This window comes from Cupressus sempervirens, chromosome 4 (assembly GCF_028749045.1).
Source record: "Cupressus sempervirens isolate cs-2001-9-10 chromosome 4, ASM2874904v1, whole genome shotgun sequence".
NCBI classification, from domain to species: domain Eukaryota; kingdom Viridiplantae; phylum Streptophyta; class Pinopsida; order Cupressales; family Cupressaceae; genus Cupressus; species Cupressus sempervirens.
Genome location: NC_143121.1, coordinates 401,571,699 through 401,592,539, shown reverse-complemented (window position 1 = coordinate 401,592,539; position 20,841 = coordinate 401,571,699). Strand labels below are relative to the sequence as shown.

The window sequence follows — 20,841 nt, the reverse complement described above, 5'->3', positions numbered from 1 at the left end:
CTTTCAAAATATTAATAAGGATAATCACCAAAATATAAAAATAAATCAAAAATTGGTTGACAAATATCTTTATATTTTTGTTACAGTATCTCCATCTATCTGTATCTCTATGGAGATATTTCTATTTCCATTTTCTCGAGACAAAATGAATAAAAATCAGTTTGTCAAATATCTTTAGACTTTTGTTGCACTATCTCTATCTTTATATTTCCACTTTTCTTGAGAAAATGAATATGGTAATTCTAACACCCAATTATAATAGACTAAAATCAATGATACATAAACATAGATACAACTATTAAACAATGATGATATTGTGCTAAACTTAACATCACTTTCAAAATATTAATAAGGATAATCACCAAAATATAAAAATAAATCAAAAATTAGTTCGACAAATATCTTTATATTTTTGTTACAGTATCTCCATCTGTATCTCTATGGAGATATTTCTATACTATTTGTATCTCTATGGAGATATTTCTATTTCCATTTTCTCGAGACAAAATGAATAAAAATCAGTTTGTCAAATATCTTTAGACTTTTGTTGCACTATCTCTATCTTTATATTTCCACTTTTCTTGAGAAATTTTAATCAGTTTGTCAAATATCTTAGACTTTTGTTGCACTATTTCTATCTTTATATTTCCACTTTTCTTGAGAAAATGAATATGGTAATTCTAACACCCAATTATAATAGACTAAAAGCAATGATACATAAACATAGATACAACTATTAAACAATGATAATATTGTGATATACTTAACATCACTTTCAAAATATTAATAAGGATAATCATCAAAATATAAAAATAAATCAAAAATTGGTTCGACAAATATCTTTATATTTTTGTCACAGTATCTCCATCTGTATCTCTATGGAAATATTTCTATTCCATCTGTATCTCTATGGAGATATTTCTATTTCCATTTTCTTGAGACAAAATGAATAATAATACTGATTTAAGTACAAACGAACGCTCACAAGAAGTAGATAGACATACATGGCAACGTCTATACAGCCACGAAAATGCACTTTCTTACGAAGGAGAGGACTTTTTTTTGAAAAGTTAGAAAAAGTAATGTAAAGGAAGTGCATTTTCGTGGCTGTATAGCCACGGGCGACATACTACACTAAAACCAATAGGAACAATACATACGTGAGCTTATGAAGTGACGCACGTTGAAAGGAGTGTACAGCTATTGAAAATAAAACATAAACAACTGTACGTGATCCGCTCTTTGTGGACTGTTATAAAGATGAGTCGGAAGACGAGGAGTGGCAAAGAGTTTCAGAGGAACTATCCTGTGAATTGAAACCTCATATTTCTCACCCATGTCCAAATCTTCAGGTTCCTGACCGTGTGGAAGCGACAAATGAAATGCATGAATGAAGCTTGCCAGTGCAAAATGTATCATACGGAGCCCCAGATTATGTCCCGGGCACATTCTTCGCCCTGCGCCGAACGGTATTATTCGAAAATCCCGTCCATCCAGACTCACCGGATTCTCCACAAAGCGATCCGGATCAAACTCCAGCGGCTTCTCCCACGCTTTCGGATCTCTCGCTATGCTCCACACGTTCACCATCACATGCGAATTGGGCGGAATGTAATGCCCCATTATTTCCCGTGATGATTCTGGTGATGTGTGCGGAAGCATCAGCGGCGTTGGCGGGTGCAGACGGAGAGTTTCTGTTACAACCGCTTGTAGATATTTCAGCTGAGGAAGATGCGATTCTGTTACTCTCTCTTCCATTCCGACAATTGAATCCACTTCGTCCCTCACTTTGTTCATCAGATGAGGATGGCGAATCAACTCGGCCATCGCCCATTCGACCGTCCGCGTAGCCGTGTCGGTTCCCGCCGCCATCATGTTCTGCAATTTATCAGGAAAATAAAATAAAATAAAATTTAACGCTCTTCACATAATATAATAGAGTCTACAACATCATGGTAAATTGTGAATCTTTCATGGAAGAAGTTTAGATTTCGAATCTACTCAAGTTAATATATAAGAATAATAATACATAAGAATAATAAATGAATAATAAAAAAATCTAAGCTTGCCCATACAAGTAAGATCCCTTTGATATTAGCCTCGGAAAGTTGTGCTCCCTCTTCGGCAGAAGAAGATTTGAGTTCATAGAGAACTTGCAAGAAGTCCTTGGTGTCATTTTCCTCATCTCTAGAGAGAATGAGGCGCTTCTGTTCAATCATCCTCACGAGAAACTGGTCAAGGCGGATCTTCAAGCTCTTGGCTCGATGAAGAGAGCCGCCCAAGCCAATCCAATCTAAGAAAGGAACGAAATCCCCAATCCTTTGGCTAAAAACTCCTCCACCTTCCGCTAAAAACTCCTCCATCAACACTCTGAAATGAGCCGCCTCTGCATTATTGTCGTCAAACAATCTCATCCTGAACGTCATCTGTCCGATGACATTGGAAGCGAAGACATTAACGAAATCCCCGACGTCTACAGCACGATTATAATTTCCCTGTTTAAAGATGTCGGCGAGCAAGAGCGCCATCTCTTGTTGGCGGAAGTGCTGCCACTTTTGAAGACATTTGGGGGTCAAGAGATGGGAAATGCAAAGCTTTCGGAGCATGGGCCAGTGGGTCTGGGAAGACGTGACTAAATCGTTTCTGTTGTAGAGCAGAATATCCGTAGTTGCTCCCATGTTTTTCGGTCTGTTAGCGAAATCGGAATCGAAGGTCTTGAGAATGGCAGTTGCGGCTTCCTTGGAGGAAGCGATTATGGCCGGTTTGCTCCCCAGTTTGAGAAGCATAAGGCCGCCATAACGCTGGGAAAGAGCGTGGAGAGACTGGTGGGGATTCGAACCGAGGTCCAGCAGGTTGCCCAAAACAGGTAGCCCTCGTGGCCCCGGAGGCGGCCTCTTTAGCTTACCTCCGCTCACTAGTAGTGAGTAGAAACAAGAAGCTATGATCAGAGCCAGGGTTAGGGTTGCAGAAACTGAAAATACCGAGGAAAAATATGAAACAAGCATTAACACACCCATATTGGCACCACTTGTAGCGCTCGGTATATGTAGCTCAAGATACTATGGTCAGTTGCAGACGTACTGAAGCCTCACATGAATTAAGAACAATTGCCCTGGGACTACCTTATATCGACAATTGTTGCTCTTTTTCTTCCACACTTTTAATCATGCACAAGTATTCCACATAACGGAACGTACAGATGATTACTGGATACTACTTTCCAAAATTTTTGAAATTTCTAGAGTTTTATTGACAAAACAGACCAGTATTTTTCTGAAAATATCAACGTGCCTCGAGGATATACTACGGTGTAATATTGGCATGTCGGATGTTTTATAGAAATTATTTGTATCATTGTAATTATGCTTTGGCATGTCATTACACTTCATTTTTGGCTTTAGGGCCTCGGGCGGTTGCTGGCATAGGAATAGAAAATTAGAATAGAAAAATGGAATGGGAATGGAAATGAATAATGGGAATAGAAATAGGCAATTTCAATCATGTTTGGTGCACTTGGAATTCGATTTGGAATATGTTAATCTGTTGTTTGGTTGTACAAAAATAGAATAGGAATAAGGTTAAGTTTTGTATTTTTTAAATTTTTTTTCCTAATTTTTTTTAAAATTTATTATTTTTTTAGTTAATTCATTTTCAGTTTCATTTTTTTTAAAAGATAGATATAATTTTAAAAAATGTTATTAAAATTTTTTTTAAAAAAAAAATTCAAAAAGTAAAAGTAAAAAAAAAAAATTCAAAAAAAAAAAAATCGAAAAAAAAAATTAAAAAATAAAAATTTTTAATGGAAAATTGGAATGGGAATGGAAATGGCCTATTCCAATAACAGATATTTTTTGGCATAGACATATGCTCATTTTAAAGGCAAAATTGGAATATGTCTTCCTATTCCCAATTCCGATTGAGCTTACCAAACAACGAATATAAAACATATTCTAATTTCGTTTTCCTATTCCACTCATATTCCAGCAACCAAACGGGGCCTAAAGGTGCTTTAATTGTTGATATATGTCCTTTGTATGGCAATATCATGGTAATCACCCTTTATACTATTATCTACTCTTGAGAATCATAAACTCGTGTTTATGACACTATGTTACATAATCGTAATGGTAGTATGTTGCAACTCCCTCCAACTATATATATAAGAGTTAAGGTTATTTTTAGGGTTACTTCTTTCATTATAGTTAACATTGGTGTTATTATTACACATCATGTTAGTGCTAGGGTAATTGTCAAGTTATTTTTTTATGTGGGTTAGTGCTATTATAACACCTATAATTAGTGTTATTGGGAGACCTACAACTAATTTTTTTATAGTGTATTCTCTCCCTCCCTCTCTGTCCCTCTCCCATCCCTTCTCTCTGTGTGTGTGTGTGTGTGTGTGTGTGTGCCTCCCTTTTTGATCTCTAGATATGCCCCCCAATCTCTCTCTCTCTCTCTCTCTCTCTCCCCCCTCCCACTTCGTATTAAAAATATAATATTATTGCTAGTTAGTAGTACAAGTATAAATAGGGTTAGGTTAGGTATATAATTTACTAAATCCTCTAGTACAATCTCATATAGAGTTAGGGTTAGAGTTAGAATCCAAGGTTTACAATTTTATTTATATGACACTTAGTGTTATGGTTAGGGTTGAATAAGTTGTTAAGTGTTACACTAAGATAAGGGATGTGGTTAAGTATGAGATTTAGTTGTAGTGTTGGAGTACTTGGAGTAGAACTATGGTCAAAATTGGGATTTAGATTATAAACATAACTTGAATAGTGAATAAAATTTACTTGTATCTTGTACATGAAAGGGGAATTATAAGTCCCAAGACAACTATTTGGATGATGTAAAAAGTGTGAAAGAATACATAAAAATCAACTATATGGAAAATATTTCTCTGTAATTAATTATGTTATAACACCTATGATTAATATATTATGACAGTGAGATTGATTAGATTTCTGTAATCCATGCTAATGCACTTTCAATTTCTAGATTTGATTTTGTATATTTTTTTTATCATCAATGTTTTGGATCTCTCTCTCTCTCTCTCTCTCTCTCTCTCTCTCTCTCTCTCTCTCTCTCTCTCTATATATATATATATATATATATATATATATATATATATATATATATATATATATATATATATATATATATATATATATATAATCCATCATCATGATGTTAGAGAGGAAAGACTCCCTCCCTTTCTCCCTCCATCTCCAAACCCCCTCTCTCTCCTAATCCATAGCTACATTATCCATCATTAGGATGCTAGAGAGAAAAGAGCATATTATGAAACCTACAATTACTCCTTTTATAATGTACTCCCTCCCTCTCTCTCTCCCTCTCCAGACCCTTCTCTCTCTCCTAATCTATAGCTAGATTATCCATCATCAGGATGCCACAAAGAAAATAACATATTATGAAACCTATGATTACTCTTTTTATAATGTTCTCTCTCTCTCTCTCTCTCTCTCTCTCTATATATATATATATATATATATATAATCCATCATCATGATGCTAGAGAGTAAAGAACATATTACGACAACTATGATTACTCTTTTTGTAATGTACTCCCTCCCTTCTCTCCCTCCCTCTCCAAACCCTCTCTCTCTCTCTCTCTCCTAATCTATAACTACACTATCCATCATCAAGATGCTAGAGAGAAAAGAACATATTATGAAACCTACAATTATTCTTTTTATAATGTGCTCCCTCCCTCCCTCTCTCTCTTCCCCTCTCCAGACCCTCCTCTCTCTCTCTCTCTCTCTCTCTCTCTCTCTCTCTCTCTCTCTCTCCTAATCTATAGCTACATTATCCATCAGCAGGATGCCATGGAGAAAATAACATATTATAACACCTAGGATTACTCTTTTTATAATGTACTCTCTCTCTCTCTCTCTCTCTCTCTCTCTCTCTCTCTCTCTCTCTCTCTCTCTAGCTATATTATCCATCATCATGATGCTAGAGAGAAAATAACATATTATGACACCTAGGATTACTCTATTTGTAATGCACTCCCTCCCTCTCTCCCTCCCTCTCCAAACCCTATCTCTCTCTCCTAATCTATAGCTACATTAGCCATCATCAAGATACTAGAGAGAAAAGAACGTATTATGAAACCTACAATTACTCTTTCTATAATGTGCTCCCTCCCTCCCTCTATCTCTCCCTCTCCAGACCCTTCTCTCTCCCCTAATCTATAGCTACATTATCCATCATCAAGATGTCATGGAGAAAATAACATATTATGACACCTATGATTACTCTTTTTATAATGTACTCCCTCCGTCCCTCTCTCCCTCCCTCTCCAAACCCTTTGCTCTCTCTCTCTCTCTCTCTCTCTCTCTCTCTCTCTCTCTCCTCATTAAAAATATAATATTATTGCTACTTAGTAGTACAATTATAGGTAGGGTTAGGGTCAGGTACATAATTTACTAAATGCTTAGTATAATCACATATAGATGTAGGGTTAGAGTTAGTATCCAAGGTTTACAATTTTACTTATATGACACTTAATGCTATGGTGAGGGTTAATAAAGTAATTAAGTGTTACACTAAGATAAGGGATGTGGTTAAGGGAAGTATGAGATTTTGGTGTAGAGTTGGACTATTTGACATAGAACTAGGGTCAAAATTAGGATGTAGGTTTCAAAAATGACATTAATAGTGACAAATATATATTATATCCTATTCATGAAAGGGGAATTATTAGTCCCAAATAAAATAGTTAGATGATGTAATTAGTGTGAAAGAATAGATAAGAATCAACTATATAGAAAATATTTCTCCATTATGATATCAGAACATTAAATATTGTTGAATGTTTAATAATACTACTACATGTTCTATTATATTTCTTACTAATTATATTCAATAAATATGCCTATCATACATCAATGTAAAGTCATCATATTCTGTTAACGTTCGTGAAATAAGGGTTACAGTTGGAGTAAAGATGTTTCTTAGAATTAGAATACGAGGTTTATACTAAATTTAGTATGCATCATATATATCTAAGATGTCATTTTTAATTAACATATTTAGTATCCATGTCTATTTAAGACATAAATCATTTTTCTCTTCTCTTCTTCACAAAGTTACATAGACCAATGGTGTTAGGATCAACCATAGACAAACATAACAATTACATGCAAATATAAAAAATATCATAAAATAATAAACCACATAGAAGATAACACAAGACACAAAGATTTAACATGGTTCACCCAATCCTTGGGCTACATCCACCAACAATAAGTCCAATATTATTATTATTCAGTTATTACAATCTGCAATCCCTTACAACTCAATACTGCTACAAGAAGGTACAATCTCATCATATATATTAAATCCCTAACCCTAGATAATTTATGCAAACTTTTTGCCACTTACAAAACTAAGGCTAGAATAAGTCATCCAATAGAAAAATAAAAACCTAGGCCTTTTACAGTACAGTAAATTCATTTTTGGCTTTGGGGTCATTGCCCCCAAAACTCTCGTAGGGACATTTCCCCTCGACCCACCCTGTACTGCAACAAGGAGCACACCTAAGGCGTTGCCCAACCACCTCGCAAGCGATGCTTCCCCTTGACCTCGTCTTAGGGGCATTGCCCCCAAACCCATATAATAATCTAGAGGGGCAAACACGTTGAATAAATGAGGAAACATTAACCTTCAAGTCTTATTAGGCTCAACGTCACAACAATCTCCCTGTTGGAGACTGATTTGACTACATGCCAATGATCTCTCACTTGGAGGCTGATCATAGCACTACTAAACTTGTAGCTCCCACTAGAATATCAAACCACCCTGGACTCTACTATTATTTTATTCCATTTAGTCTAGAAGACCAACTAAAGCCATTTAGAGGAGTTTAGCTTCTCCCTTGCTAGTACCTTTGTAAACATATCTGGTGGATTATCATCTAATGTATCTTATCTAGCTTTAGTTGGACATCCTCCAAAACTAACTAAATGAAATGGTACCACAACTGTATGTGCTATGTCTTTGAATGTAGAGAAAAATTCTTGGTAAAATGAATGGAACTCTAGCTATTTGCAAACAAATAATTTCCCATCTGAGGGTGTCCCAACTCTTTAATAAAGAATTGAAGCCACATCATCTCCTTGGTTACCTCTATAGCAACAACATACTCTGCCTCTGTAGTGGATAAAGTATCAACCTTCTGCAACCAAGAAATCCAACTCATTATTGTCCCACCAACAATAAATAAATAACCTATAGTACTCTGCCTATATCAATATCCCCCACCAAATCTAAGTCAACATATAACCTTGTAAATCAGTAGTAGAGCCCCCAAAAATGTAAACACTTATTGTATGTTCATCTCAAATATCTAAGAATCCATTTGACTGCAATCCAATACTCAATCTTTGGATGACTCGTATACCTGCTAACAACACCCACTGCATGTGCAATATTTGGCCTAGTACATACCATAGCATACAATAAACTTCCTACAGCTAGAACATAAGGTACCTTGGACATCTTAGCCTCCTCTTCTGATGTCTTTGGACACATATCCTTAGTCAATTTTAAATGACTAGGTAAAGGTGTTTTGACAACTTTAGCATTCTCCATAGAGAAACATTGCAACACCTTCTCAATATAATGAACCTGAGATAATGTTAATTTTCTGTGCTTCCTATCTCTGCAAATTTTCATACCAAGGATTTGTTTTGTTGTCCCCAATTCCTTCATAGAAATTAAATGTGTTGATTTATTTTTTAACCCCTTAATGTGATCCAAGCATATCATCAACATATAAACATAAAATAGTATAACTATGTCATCATCTAACCTCTTATAATGAACACAATAGTCAGAATAACATCGAGTATAACCATGTTCATTCATAATACTATCAAATTTAAGATACTAATTCCAAGGTGTTTGCTTCAAACAAGGACTCATTTGTCATGCCCAAAATAGCAGGGCAAAACACACCAACAATTTTTTCTTTTAAAGATTAATAACACCACTAAGTTTGATATGTTTATCTGCACATGTTAAAGTATAGGTATAAAATAAGATAGATACAGGCTCTCCTAACAATGTCCTGACATTCTATTTAAGTTTAATACTCAACGTGTAGGAATAGGTCATTAAGCTTGAACATACATTATTAAATTGATTTCGATGTTTGTTTCATTATACATTAATTTTAAACAATATATCATTTTGCATATACATTTCAATGACTCATACGTAAACCAACAATCTATTTACTAAAAAACATAATTGGCAACTACCTTACAGTAGCATGAATATGAATGTTATAACATTATTTGGTCCAAATATTAATAACGATATAATTCAATTATTCTAATAACAATATAAGTAATTGTAACTCTTATTATTCGAGACATTTGAAATAAAAAGAACTCTCTAAGAAAAATAACATCTAGCATCCAATCTCTTGACTTGATTTTTATACTAACATAATAATACCATCATTATTCTAACTTATAAGGCTAAATAATAATTCAAATAATACATCTTGACTAATACTCTAACACTATCTAATTGATTAAAATTAAATTAAATATCTAACATTCACTTAACAAAATGTTAACTAATAACAAAATTAACTTATTTAAATATAATCCAACATTACATTATTCTAACTAAAATATACTAAATAGAAAATATACAAAAACATAATAATCAAAATTACTTAAAATTTAGACTAACTAAAAACTTTACTAAATTTGTAACTTATATCTTAACATTAAACTACACTATTAAATCAAAACTAAAACTAAAAAAATCTTTTAAAAACTTTAATCTAATTACTCACTGTACTAAATTACACTTTAAATTGAAATTAAACTAAATTAAATAACACTTTAATTAACACAAACCTAAACTAAAACTAATTAAAATAATCTAACCCACCTACCAAAGAAATCCTAACATATTCTAATTTAACAATTACAACAATCAAAATTCATAAACTTAACTAACCTACAAAACCTACAACTCACCCCTAACTCTACCCATCATATGCTTTTGGAAATTAATATAATATAACATTAACACTCTTAACTAAGACTTATTTAATACTAATCCTAGAATACTTATTAACACTGACCAAATTTATTTTCAAACTTCTTAACTTTTAAACATGACTTAACCAACCACCTAACATACTATCCTATCACTCACTAACCACTAACCTAGCCCTTATCCCTAGCTATCCACTTCCCTCCTATCCTAGCTGCCTCCAAGTGGGGTTATACCTTCCCAAGTAGAGAACCAAGTTGGTGGGGGGTGGGGGAGGGGGGCGGAGGGGCAAAAGGACTACACGTGGTTCAAGGGAAAAACCAAATCAGACTACACACCAACCAAAGGAGATTTGACTAAAAGACTACAAGGTGAAGAGGCTAAAAGACTACAAGGTGAAGAGGTATGTTTTTAAAAATACCAATGTGATGTGACTTAAACCTTCCCCAAAATACATGTTGCACCCAAGGTGAGGAGAGAGGGAGGATGATGTCAGCGCATCATGATGGCACTTTTCATTCAACACCTAGAATGGAGGGAGGATTAAAATTTTAAAGTTTTCTTGGTGAGTAGAAAGGTAAGAACCAAAGGGTTTTTAGAATTTAGGATTTTTTTTTTTGAATAAGATATTTTGAAATATATTTTATGTATTATATATTTTGTTCTTTCATTTTAAAAATATATAATATGCTTAAAGGAATATTTAGAGAATTCTTAAGATTCTCTATTGAAGTGAACAATTAATTTCTTTCCCCATATAAAATCCAGAGCATATTTGGTCTTGGGGAATTTTTTTTTTTTTTTGAAGGCCATTTTTTTTTCCAAGTAAGAAATTTCAAATTTATTTATTAGTCGGGGGTGGGGTGTATTTTTTTTTTGTAAAGTTGATTTATAATGTAGAAGTTAAATGTAATGCTTGAACATTTGAAAAGGAGCTTTATGCTACCTAGTACTCACACAATTTACAAAGTGAAACACCAATCATATCATCGAATTCTCTTTAACATATTTGAACTTTTAATTGCATGATCGTTTATCATCATTTTATCTAATTAAACTAAATCAAATGAATATGATTATAAAACATAAGAATGCCTCTGTAAGGTGAACATCATTGCAACTAATTTATAAGTACATATGCAAAATTGAAACAAACTAGAAATATCATAAGCAAGGATATCACTCAATCATTTTTTATTGACCACCTGATTCAAAAGCTCAGTTGGAAAGAACCAGGAAGAAAAGCCAACATTGTTGTCATTTCCACAATAAGTTAACAATAATATTTTTACACAGGATTTCAATTCTGAGGAGAGATCTCCCAACATAACTGAATATCAATAACAATCTGAATTTCCTTCTTGGCCCTTAACAAGGGATCCATTTCGAATTCTACAATACATCTCGGTGATCATGGAGAGAACAAAAATTGATCGGGAGACAACCAAACATAACATGAAGATGAAATTCAAACATTCACTCCCATCCAGGTTTGCACAATAGGTTCGACATTGAACCAGACTAGGGAGAAGGTGGATTTTCTAACAAGAGACGTCAAAGACAACACCAAAATAGGTGCCCTTTTGGGGCTATAAACTCAAGAACTTTCGTTCTTCCATTTTTACATTCCAAAACTCATACGTGGTTTGTGTTGATGAGTAGGGGTCCATAACACCCTACCCTCTCTCCCTCTTCTTGTCTTGAGAAGAGACTCTACATTGTCAGAGTCCAACTAAAGACCTTCTCCTGTACATGGGCACTTCTGCCCTATCTGAGGGTGAGTAATGCCAATACACCCATACAATCTCTTCAAAAAATCAAAACAAAACACAAAAGAAAGACATTTAAGAAAACCAATTTCCCATCCCTCCCAAACATACTCAACACACACACGTACATACATATGCAATAAAACTGAAACATAAAACACAACATGAACAAAATGAGGTGAAGTATTCCTACCTTCAAAAATTAGGTTATGGCAAATGAACAAATTTGAGATGAGTTTGCTTCCCTCTCCTTCTCCTTCAATTCTGAATTCCACTTTAAAACTAGAGGTTGGGTGAACACCCAAACCCTCTCAAAATCACCTCTAAATAAGATCCTAAATGCAACCACTCTAAAAAGCAATAACTGCCCCACTTGCCTAAAAGTTCTAGAGTCTTCTAACTCAAGTAGACATAGGCTAACCTCAAGGTGGAGTTAAAGTTATCCAATGCATGATGAAATCATTCAATTTTCGCAATAAAGCAAAAATGGGGTTTTTGAGTGACCATAAAAGTCAACAAAAGGGGCTAGGGGGTGGAAAATGCCCCCAACCCATACCCATACCCCTTAGGTACTTAGATTTCATGATTTTTGGTTTTTAGGATTAATTAGGGACCTATCAAAAGCTAGAAAAATTCTAGGACTTTCTAACAACCTTCAAAAATGCAGATTACTCACTAATCCTTATTAGGGTAATTGATCTTGATTACTAACTGATTAGCAAAAAGGTAACTATCCTAATCCAACTTAGATCTTTAGGTTACTCGATTAACCCTACCTATTATGCTAGAATGCATATACAATTTATGAGTGTCAAGCGGCACTGAAAAAATCACTGTTACAAAACATTAACATTTAAAGATTACAAAATGATACATTTATTCATTTCATGACAAAAATTAAATATGAACAACGGGGTCTACATCTTTCATTAGATTCAACCCTAGTTTTCACAATGGTACATAGGGTTTAGTTTGGTTTCTCTGTTAGATTTTCTCTGCTAAAATATCCTACACACTCATTGCACACATCAGTAGCTCAAGAAAATCACATACATATATTCAAAACTTATCTAGATAGTTACATAAATCAAAACATGAATCTTCCATATAATTAACTGTTTAATTCATTTCTACTCACCATTAATCATCAGTAAACACATAGTCAATATAACATAACTTATTCATTAATTCAAATTAAAATACTAGAATAATCATCATTAGGCATGCATATACCTAACATCATAAACATCACCAATTAAAGAATATTGAACTATCTGAAAGCATAAAACCTAATCATCAAGGTACCAAAATCAACACCCTTATCATCAGGTGAAAACGCCTCATATCATTGTTAGTGAAATTTTAATGTTTAACAATCGAGATAATGTAGTAGTTTTTGAATCACTGAGTATTAAAACATGGATGTATCAACTACTCTCAATTTCATTAGGATATTCACAACATAAAACATTTCTTCATATCCGTTCAAATCTCCTACCACATATTTAACAGAGAAAATCATATTTAATAAGTACATGTGAGGAGGGACCTTACATCATTCCACCATTTTGGATAAATACCAAGAATTATTCATCCTTCATCCACATGTTATCAAATTTAAAGGGGCCAAAAAAAAATTGATTTCCCTAAGATGTCCAACTAGATGGGGAAATAGTTAAATCAAAGGTGAAAGTAGTCAAGTCACCTTTCTAGAAGAATTTGTCAAGCTTTTATGCTATGTGGTTGAACCCAAATCTTCTATTATTCCTAAATGTTCCACTTTCGATCTCAACCTCGAGGAGGCTCTCCTTTGTCTCTAACCTTTTAAAGTCAATTTATGGTTGGAATTCTTTTTGAATGCCTCCTCTTTTTTCTGAGATGAACAGTGAGACCCCCACCAATTAGAATGTTCCTTTATGACCATGTTCCAAAAAGGCTACTTATCTCTACCCACACCTCCAATTTCTTCTTTGTCAAGATGAGACCATAAACATTTATTACAAAACTCCAAATTACTAATCAAGCTTTTAATTGTTCCTCCAAGCCAATTGACTTTGTCTTCCAAATTTTGAAAATCAACTCTACCTATATTCCATATAATTATCCCTAAAGACTTTATAACTTCCACTGATTCTACCTCCTAATTGCCTATTGATCTATATTCCATATAATTGCCCCTAGAGACTCTATGGCTTCCATTGATTCTATCTCCTAATTGCCTATTGATCTATTGAATTTTCTAATTGACCATTATTTTGTATAATTCAATTATATTAAAAAATGAATAACATAAAAGATATATTATCTATTATGAAAAGCATACTAATATACAAATGCAATATTTTAATTAATAGAATATAAAATTAAAATTAAAAAAATCACTACTAAACCAGACACACAACATTTAACATTTATTAATAGGGGAAACAACTTTACAAATTACTAGGGATAATCCCTCATCATGGCCTCCCATTTTTTCTAAAGGTATGCTCTGGTTGCCATGTCAACTGCTGTTACGTAACATGGCCGTCCAAATTCAAAAAAGGTTGCAGGCTCAAGACAAACCAATATTCACAGGGAGACAAAGCAATGTCAGAATGGTCACGGGCCACAATTATTTTCACCGCCGCCCAAAAGATATCCAATCACGAGAATCCTCATCAAAATGTCATATCAATCTTTCTGCTGCAATCCATTCCATTTGGGTACCCTTCTCAAGCAAGCAACATCGTAAAACTCTTCGTTTCTTTTCTTTCCTTTTTGGCTTTTTTCAGTGATTATTAGTACTAGAGGTGTTGTTTTCAAGCTTGAGAAGGATACCTAAAGATTACAGTTTTACAACCCTACAGTTTTTCCTGATAGTTCCCTGTGTTCCAGTGAGAACTCCCAAGTTACCCATTTTGACCATGGATTGAGCGAACTGCTGGCTAAAGTTGAGAGAAGGCCGAGAGCCGATTGGGGATCCAGCATAACTTCTGACAATGGCGGTAGTAGTGGTGTCCTCAAACAGTTCTTGATCAATCTGTAGAATGCCTCTCCGGGCTACAATCTGCTTAAAAAAGCTCTCATCAAAAACAGATTGTGTTCCTTGATCCAAAGCAACTGGTGGGTCATCGTTAGAAGTTGAAGTTGCAGGATCAGGACATGTTTTCTTCAGTGTGGCGACCAAGGTTCGATTCATGGTGGGGTCGGGTTTGCCCGTGCCTTGGAAATTGTATAGTCTGTCATTGAAGAAACTACAATGCGTAATGCCAACGGTATGAGCCCCTGCAAAACAGAGCATTCCGTGGGGACATTAATGGCTGTATGTAATGATGCAGGGTAGAAGGGCTGAAGGCGGAAATGTAAATTGAAGCGAAGATAATGGCTTATAATGATAACAGATTTTCACAATCTGTGATATTAAATAAGATTGTGTATAAGTTATTAGTATCAATGTTTTGGATCATATTCAATGATCTGTCATCAGAATGAAAGAAAGAACAAAGAATGAAAAGAAAAGAAATTATTGAAGAGATAGGTAGTACCTAATAGAGTAACGAGGTCAAGAACAGAGAGACCCTTCAAAGCAAAGGCTGCAGAGGATTGTATTGCACTATCCGTGGGGTCTGGAAGAGAATTTGCGTCTCCCACTTTTGACACTGTTCCATCTCTTCTACCTGTTGGAACATCATAACGAGGCCCACCTGCCTGCACATAACACAAATCTCAAATTGTTAGGGTTTTGTTCAAATAGTTATAAGTTAGTGATACGGAGATTTGCACAAAATATTTTCATAATTTATGATAGCAAGATAATGTTGTTTTATTTTTTGGTTTGAAATGTTGCTGAAAAATCATTAATACAATTGAATAACAGCATTACGAAACATAAGCTTCGAAATTATATACAAGAAATGTTATCATTATGGAAATCGAATTATTGGCTATTAGAGGAGGATAAAGATACTATGATTTCTGCAGCTACTTAATACTTTATTTAATATTGATTGTATGGAACATTTCTTTTAGTTTTTATTGCATGAGCATCAGTTTAGCTCATTGGGGTATCAGGTGCATCTGTTTCAGTTGAGTACTAGATTTAAGGGTCTTTATTTTTTGGTTTCAGGATTTTTACATTTCATAAGACTTGATCTTTAGTGAGTTTCTGATAAACCATTCAACTTTATCCATAAATTGAGCTGACACATTGTGACATTAGATACATTTTGTTCAGCTCAGTGTTAGATTTGAGAGGCCATATCCTTCTTGGATGTCAATATCTTTGCAAAGTTTGATCTTTGACAGAATCTTTGTAAACCATTCGACTTCAATAAATTGAAATTAACTAACATCAGATGTGTTGCGTAGTTGATCTTCTTTACTTAAATGATGGGGATAAAGAATCTTTACTCTTTTTTGTTAATGAGATCTTCACTCTACAAAACTTGATCCTTCATAAATAAGCCATTTTATTTCATCAATAAAGTCCTCTTGAGAGGAAGTTTAGTTTAAAGCAAATAGACCTATGTACACAGATAGAGCTGAAAAAATGATTTACAATGTTTGGGTTGCCTATAGTTTATTTAATAGAGGTACTAACAGAGCTCCAGATTATAATAAGCAATGAAAGAGCTGGACTCTACATGTTTGTTCATCCATTCTGAAACTGATTTAACTATATAAGATTACATTTATGACATGCAGTGAATACACCGGTGATTTCATTTATTTGCTATTCTATTCCAGTGACTGATCAAGTTTTGCTCTCTTGTCCATGTCATTTCTTTTACTTCATCCATATTTTACTCAACTGGTACCTTCACTTACAAAACTATTGTATGGGTAAACAACATAAAGAACCAAAACATCGAGAGGAAGACATTGTACTTACAATGCAACTCTAGAAAGAAAGATAAAAGACCTTAAAGATAGAGGGTATACATTAATCTCTATGGTACTTACCAGGGCCACAGCATCTCTTGTAGCAAGAGCAATTATATCAGCACAGGAGACTCTATTAGGACAAACAGCTTCCAGAACCTTCTTAATCTCATCAATGAATTCATATCCTCTCACAGTCTGATTAGGCCCTGCCTCTTTCTCTGAATCGTTGCCACTTGTTGTGTCTATTAGAAGTGATGCATCACACCCCTGCAAAGACACACAAACCCAAACTTTCAGCCCAGCGATAAGGCAAATGGTAGAACAAAGATTTTTGCAATCAATAAAACTTTCCCACTAAATGGCAGATAAGTTGGCTTGAGGTTGTGGGCAGTTCCCCATGATCTCGGGTTCAATTGTCTTCCGGATTTAAGAGATGAGACATCTTGCAGGTGGCTGGTCTCGCCCATAGGGGACTAGTCTGGACCTAGCTTGCATCAACCGCTGGTCATCGCAGGGCTAGGTCATGGGACAGAGTTAACTATTTCAATCACACTTATACTACAATTTGTGACACTATTTTAGCTTACAATTCAATCCATATCGATGTTTAGATTTTCTTTTCTTTATGCACTCTTTCATTCTGATGATGGACAAGGGATTTGCTACACAACAATCACACAATCAAATTCAACTACAGTTACAACCACGGACCAGCACCCTCTTGCTGCTGCTTTTATCAAAAATAACAATTGCAACCCAAAGAAAAATGTACTTACTCTTACAAAACAATCATGAAAATGCATGCGAAGGAGCGCAGGAACAATTGTTTTGTCAGCCTGAAACTTCTTCTGAACCCTCAACTGAACAAGCTTCTCTGCAGAAGGGCAAATCTGTTTGTAGAATCCCACAAGAGTGCCCTGAGCATTGGCTACAGAAATTACTGCCACAACCATTAAGAGCACCACTAGAGGAGAAGTGCTCATATTTGCAGTACAATAATAGACGAGGAATGGGAAACAACTTTCATTTGTTGAAAGGTATGTTACACATTATATAGTGTAGTAAACCAAATCAAACTGTTCCACATGTGATCTAAGGTGGTCAATTCGTAACTACTCTGATTATAATAAAGACTGGCTGTAAGGCAGTAAGCAAGTGGGATATGGGATGTTTTCTTTTGTCCCTCTTCAGTAACATGAGTATCGAGTGCAGTGAACGTTACTCAATTATAGCAAGACTATGTGGTGGAGTCTCTATCGTGGTTGAGCAAGCAGACAAGCGCGCACACTTTATTCTAGTGCATTGGAAAATGCTTCTTCCACAATAAAATATCATTCCAAATGCGCTCCTCTTGTTTCCTTCCTTCCACCTAGTGTGGCTGTGTCTTGATTGTCAAAATAATAAGTCACTTCAATGTCAAAGAGATATATAAATCAACTCAATCGTTAATTATTGTTTCATAAAACATAATAATACAAGGATTAGGCTAACCTATTATAACCTATCTTAATTATATAAATATGTTCGTTGATATATTGGAAAGAGAGAATCATTGCAGGTCTTATAAGAAATAATTATTTCCAAATTGTGTTGGTAAAAATATTATCAATAAATATAATTGTAATCATGAAATTTGTATGTATTTTTTTAATAATGTCTTAATATATTATTTATTGACATAAAGTACAATTGATATGTAGGAAGTATTTTCTACAACAAATACAAATGTGATATTGATTTTGATATTGTTATCATGATTCAATATTATAGTCAAACTCTTTCACCCATGGTTCATAAGTAGTGGTTCACAAGAAATCATCTCTCATTAGGATGAATGAAACACTTATGACTCATTGCAACTAGGTGATGTTAACAAGGGTGAAGTGTCAACTCTTCTCGATAGGTCATTGATCCTAGTATTTCTCTAACTTAAGTGCACTTAATCATAGAGTTTCCTTCAAGGCTAAGCTCACCTAGCTTGCTACCTCTCCTCTAAAACCTTTCAGCAAGAGTTTTGTCAATATTGGGATGGGTGACCTTTCAAGAAGGCTTGGTACTTCAATAGTTGGCATAACTGATCTAGATGAGATGAGTGACTTTGTTGCTAGCTGGATGATATGTTCTGTCAATTATGATGTTGTCATTGATGTCAATTTAGGCATTCTTGGTTGACTATGTTATTAATATACTAAGTCATGATAGAATAGGTGAAGTGAGAGTTATGTTAATAATTATGGTACACAATCGGCCACATAGTCTCTAGAGATGTGTATTGTGCTATATTTGTGATTGTATGTTTGTATGATGAGTTTGACGCAAGTTATAGCCAATTTAGTGAAGACAGGTAATTGGTTCAATAGTCCAAGAACAAAGAAGAAGATTTGATTGGTATGTCCTACATGAATGGAATGAGGTGTTATGATTAGTGGTATTTGATCTTGTGGTGTTATTAAGTTTTTTTTGCAATCACGACAAAATTGGTGATTGGTGGACATAGTTAAAGGATTTTAAAGTTTTAATAGTGAAGAAGTGAAGATAATCAATTAGATTCTTGATCAATGAAGGTTAATCAACTTGTGAAGTCAATTGAGGATTGTAAGATATGTGATGATTTGTCCACAATGATGTGGAATATTAGGTATGATTCTTATTGATCAATTTTATTGAGAATCTATGAAGAGGTGCATGGACCTACATAAGTGTAATAATTTTTACTTTTTCTTGTCAAATTGAAGTGTGATTGGATCCTAATGTTGGTGTGGTATGAACCATTGCACCAAAATCTTGAGGTGCTAGTGAAGACTGCCCACTAGGATTATAACATCCCACCACGCTGTGCAGTCCAGACTCTAGGTTGGATATGCACCCATATTGATGCAGGGTGCTCCCCTTAATACCATAAACTCATAACAGAAACAAAGAAACAACAAAAAATGTGAGAACAAAATATCGACTTCTTATTTGTGCTGCAAATGCGAAATTATAGAATTCATAAGTATAATATGTTAACCCACATGGGCACCTTAGTACAATAATTTTCCAGACAGGTAGTGAACTATCCCCAAAGCTGTTCTAGACAATGTTAGGGCCTTTCTTACATAGGCAGTTGTATGCCACTCGGGAAGGTTCTAGATGCTCAAACTTAATACCTAGGACTGATAGACCCTAACAATACACATAGAGTCATCCAAATACATCTTTGACCTAGGCCAACTTTCGAAGGCCATAACTCACGAACCATTGCTCCAATTGTCTATTATAAGCGCTTTTCGACAATGCCAACTCTTGATCTACAAGCTTGAAATTGCACTAATGCCCTTTTGTTGAGTTTTCAGACCTCATCCGAGCACTCTAAGGCCTCCAACAGTGACCCTAAAGATTTTTGAGCAAATTTTTCCACCGAAAATCTGCAATAACTTCTTCAATACTTATGCTTGAGCAATGAAATTTTTATAATAGGCTTACAACTTTAAAATGAACCTTCCTATGGAAAATGAGAACATTATGAGCTCATATGACAAACTTACTAAAAATAGCAAGTTCTCATAAATAGTAACCACCCTATCCACTAGTCCTTATTAAAATAGAAAAGACTGAAATACAAATATTTTTGGGTGATGCAATATTGCTCTTACACCCAAGATGCTCCTACATCACATATGGTGGTCCTCCCTTGGCCATATGAGCCCCAAATGAACATTGCAATGTCGATGTTGCCACCCAGTTTGAGACTCAAAGATGCGTGGAGGCTCTGATACCACATGGTATGAACCACTGCACCAAAACCCTGCGGTCCTAGTGAAGGCTACCTAGGATCATAACATGGTGTGAGCTAGAAAATGATTCCAACTAGTTTCACAAACTTCTAGGGACTAAAATCTGAATTTTAGATGCAATGTTAAGACAATAGTGTGCACTAATTATTGAGAATGTATTAATATCATTTTATGTATGAATAAAAAAGAGACAGATTAGAGGTCATGTGCATAGTTGTGACATTTCATGAATCAAGAGGTGTGATTTAGAGGAGAAGTTAATCTATATGTGAGGAAGAAGTGTAAGCCTATTTCGATCTATACAAATAGGGCATTGGTGTTACTCTAGATCAACCTTCTTGTTGTTCCCTAATAGTTGTAATGAGCTAAATCCTATAATCAGGTAA

General features: G+C 34.6%; 2 protein-coding genes across 2 annotated transcripts; both read right to left on the bottom strand.

Annotated features, from left to right (window-relative positions):
• Nucleotides 1-738: 738 nt before the first annotated feature.
• On the bottom strand, nucleotides 739-3,171 carry LOC149561746 (flavonoid 3'-monooxygenase CYP75B137-like). Its single transcript, XM_089823833.1, has 2 exons — nucleotides 2,076-3,171; nucleotides 739-1,878 (listed from the first exon to the last, which is right to left on the bottom strand). Exons 1-2 carry the CDS (start codon nucleotides 3,015-3,017, stop codon nucleotides 1,201-1,203), a joined length of 1,620 nt encoding a protein of 539 aa, XP_089679959.1. The 5' UTR covers nucleotides 3,018-3,171; the 3' UTR covers nucleotides 739-1,200.
• An 11,034-nt stretch (nucleotides 3,172-14,205) lies between these two features.
• Nucleotides 14,206-17,715, bottom strand: LOC149561745 (peroxidase 57-like). Its single transcript, XM_089825288.1, has 4 exons — nucleotides 17,456-17,715; nucleotides 16,758-16,946; nucleotides 15,341-15,503; nucleotides 14,206-15,080 (listed from the first exon to the last, which is right to left on the bottom strand). Exons 1-4 carry the CDS (start codon nucleotides 17,660-17,662, stop codon nucleotides 14,641-14,643), a joined length of 999 nt encoding a protein of 332 aa, XP_089681414.1. The 5' UTR covers nucleotides 17,663-17,715; the 3' UTR covers nucleotides 14,206-14,640.
• Between the last annotated feature and the right edge of the window lie 3,126 nt (nucleotides 17,716-20,841).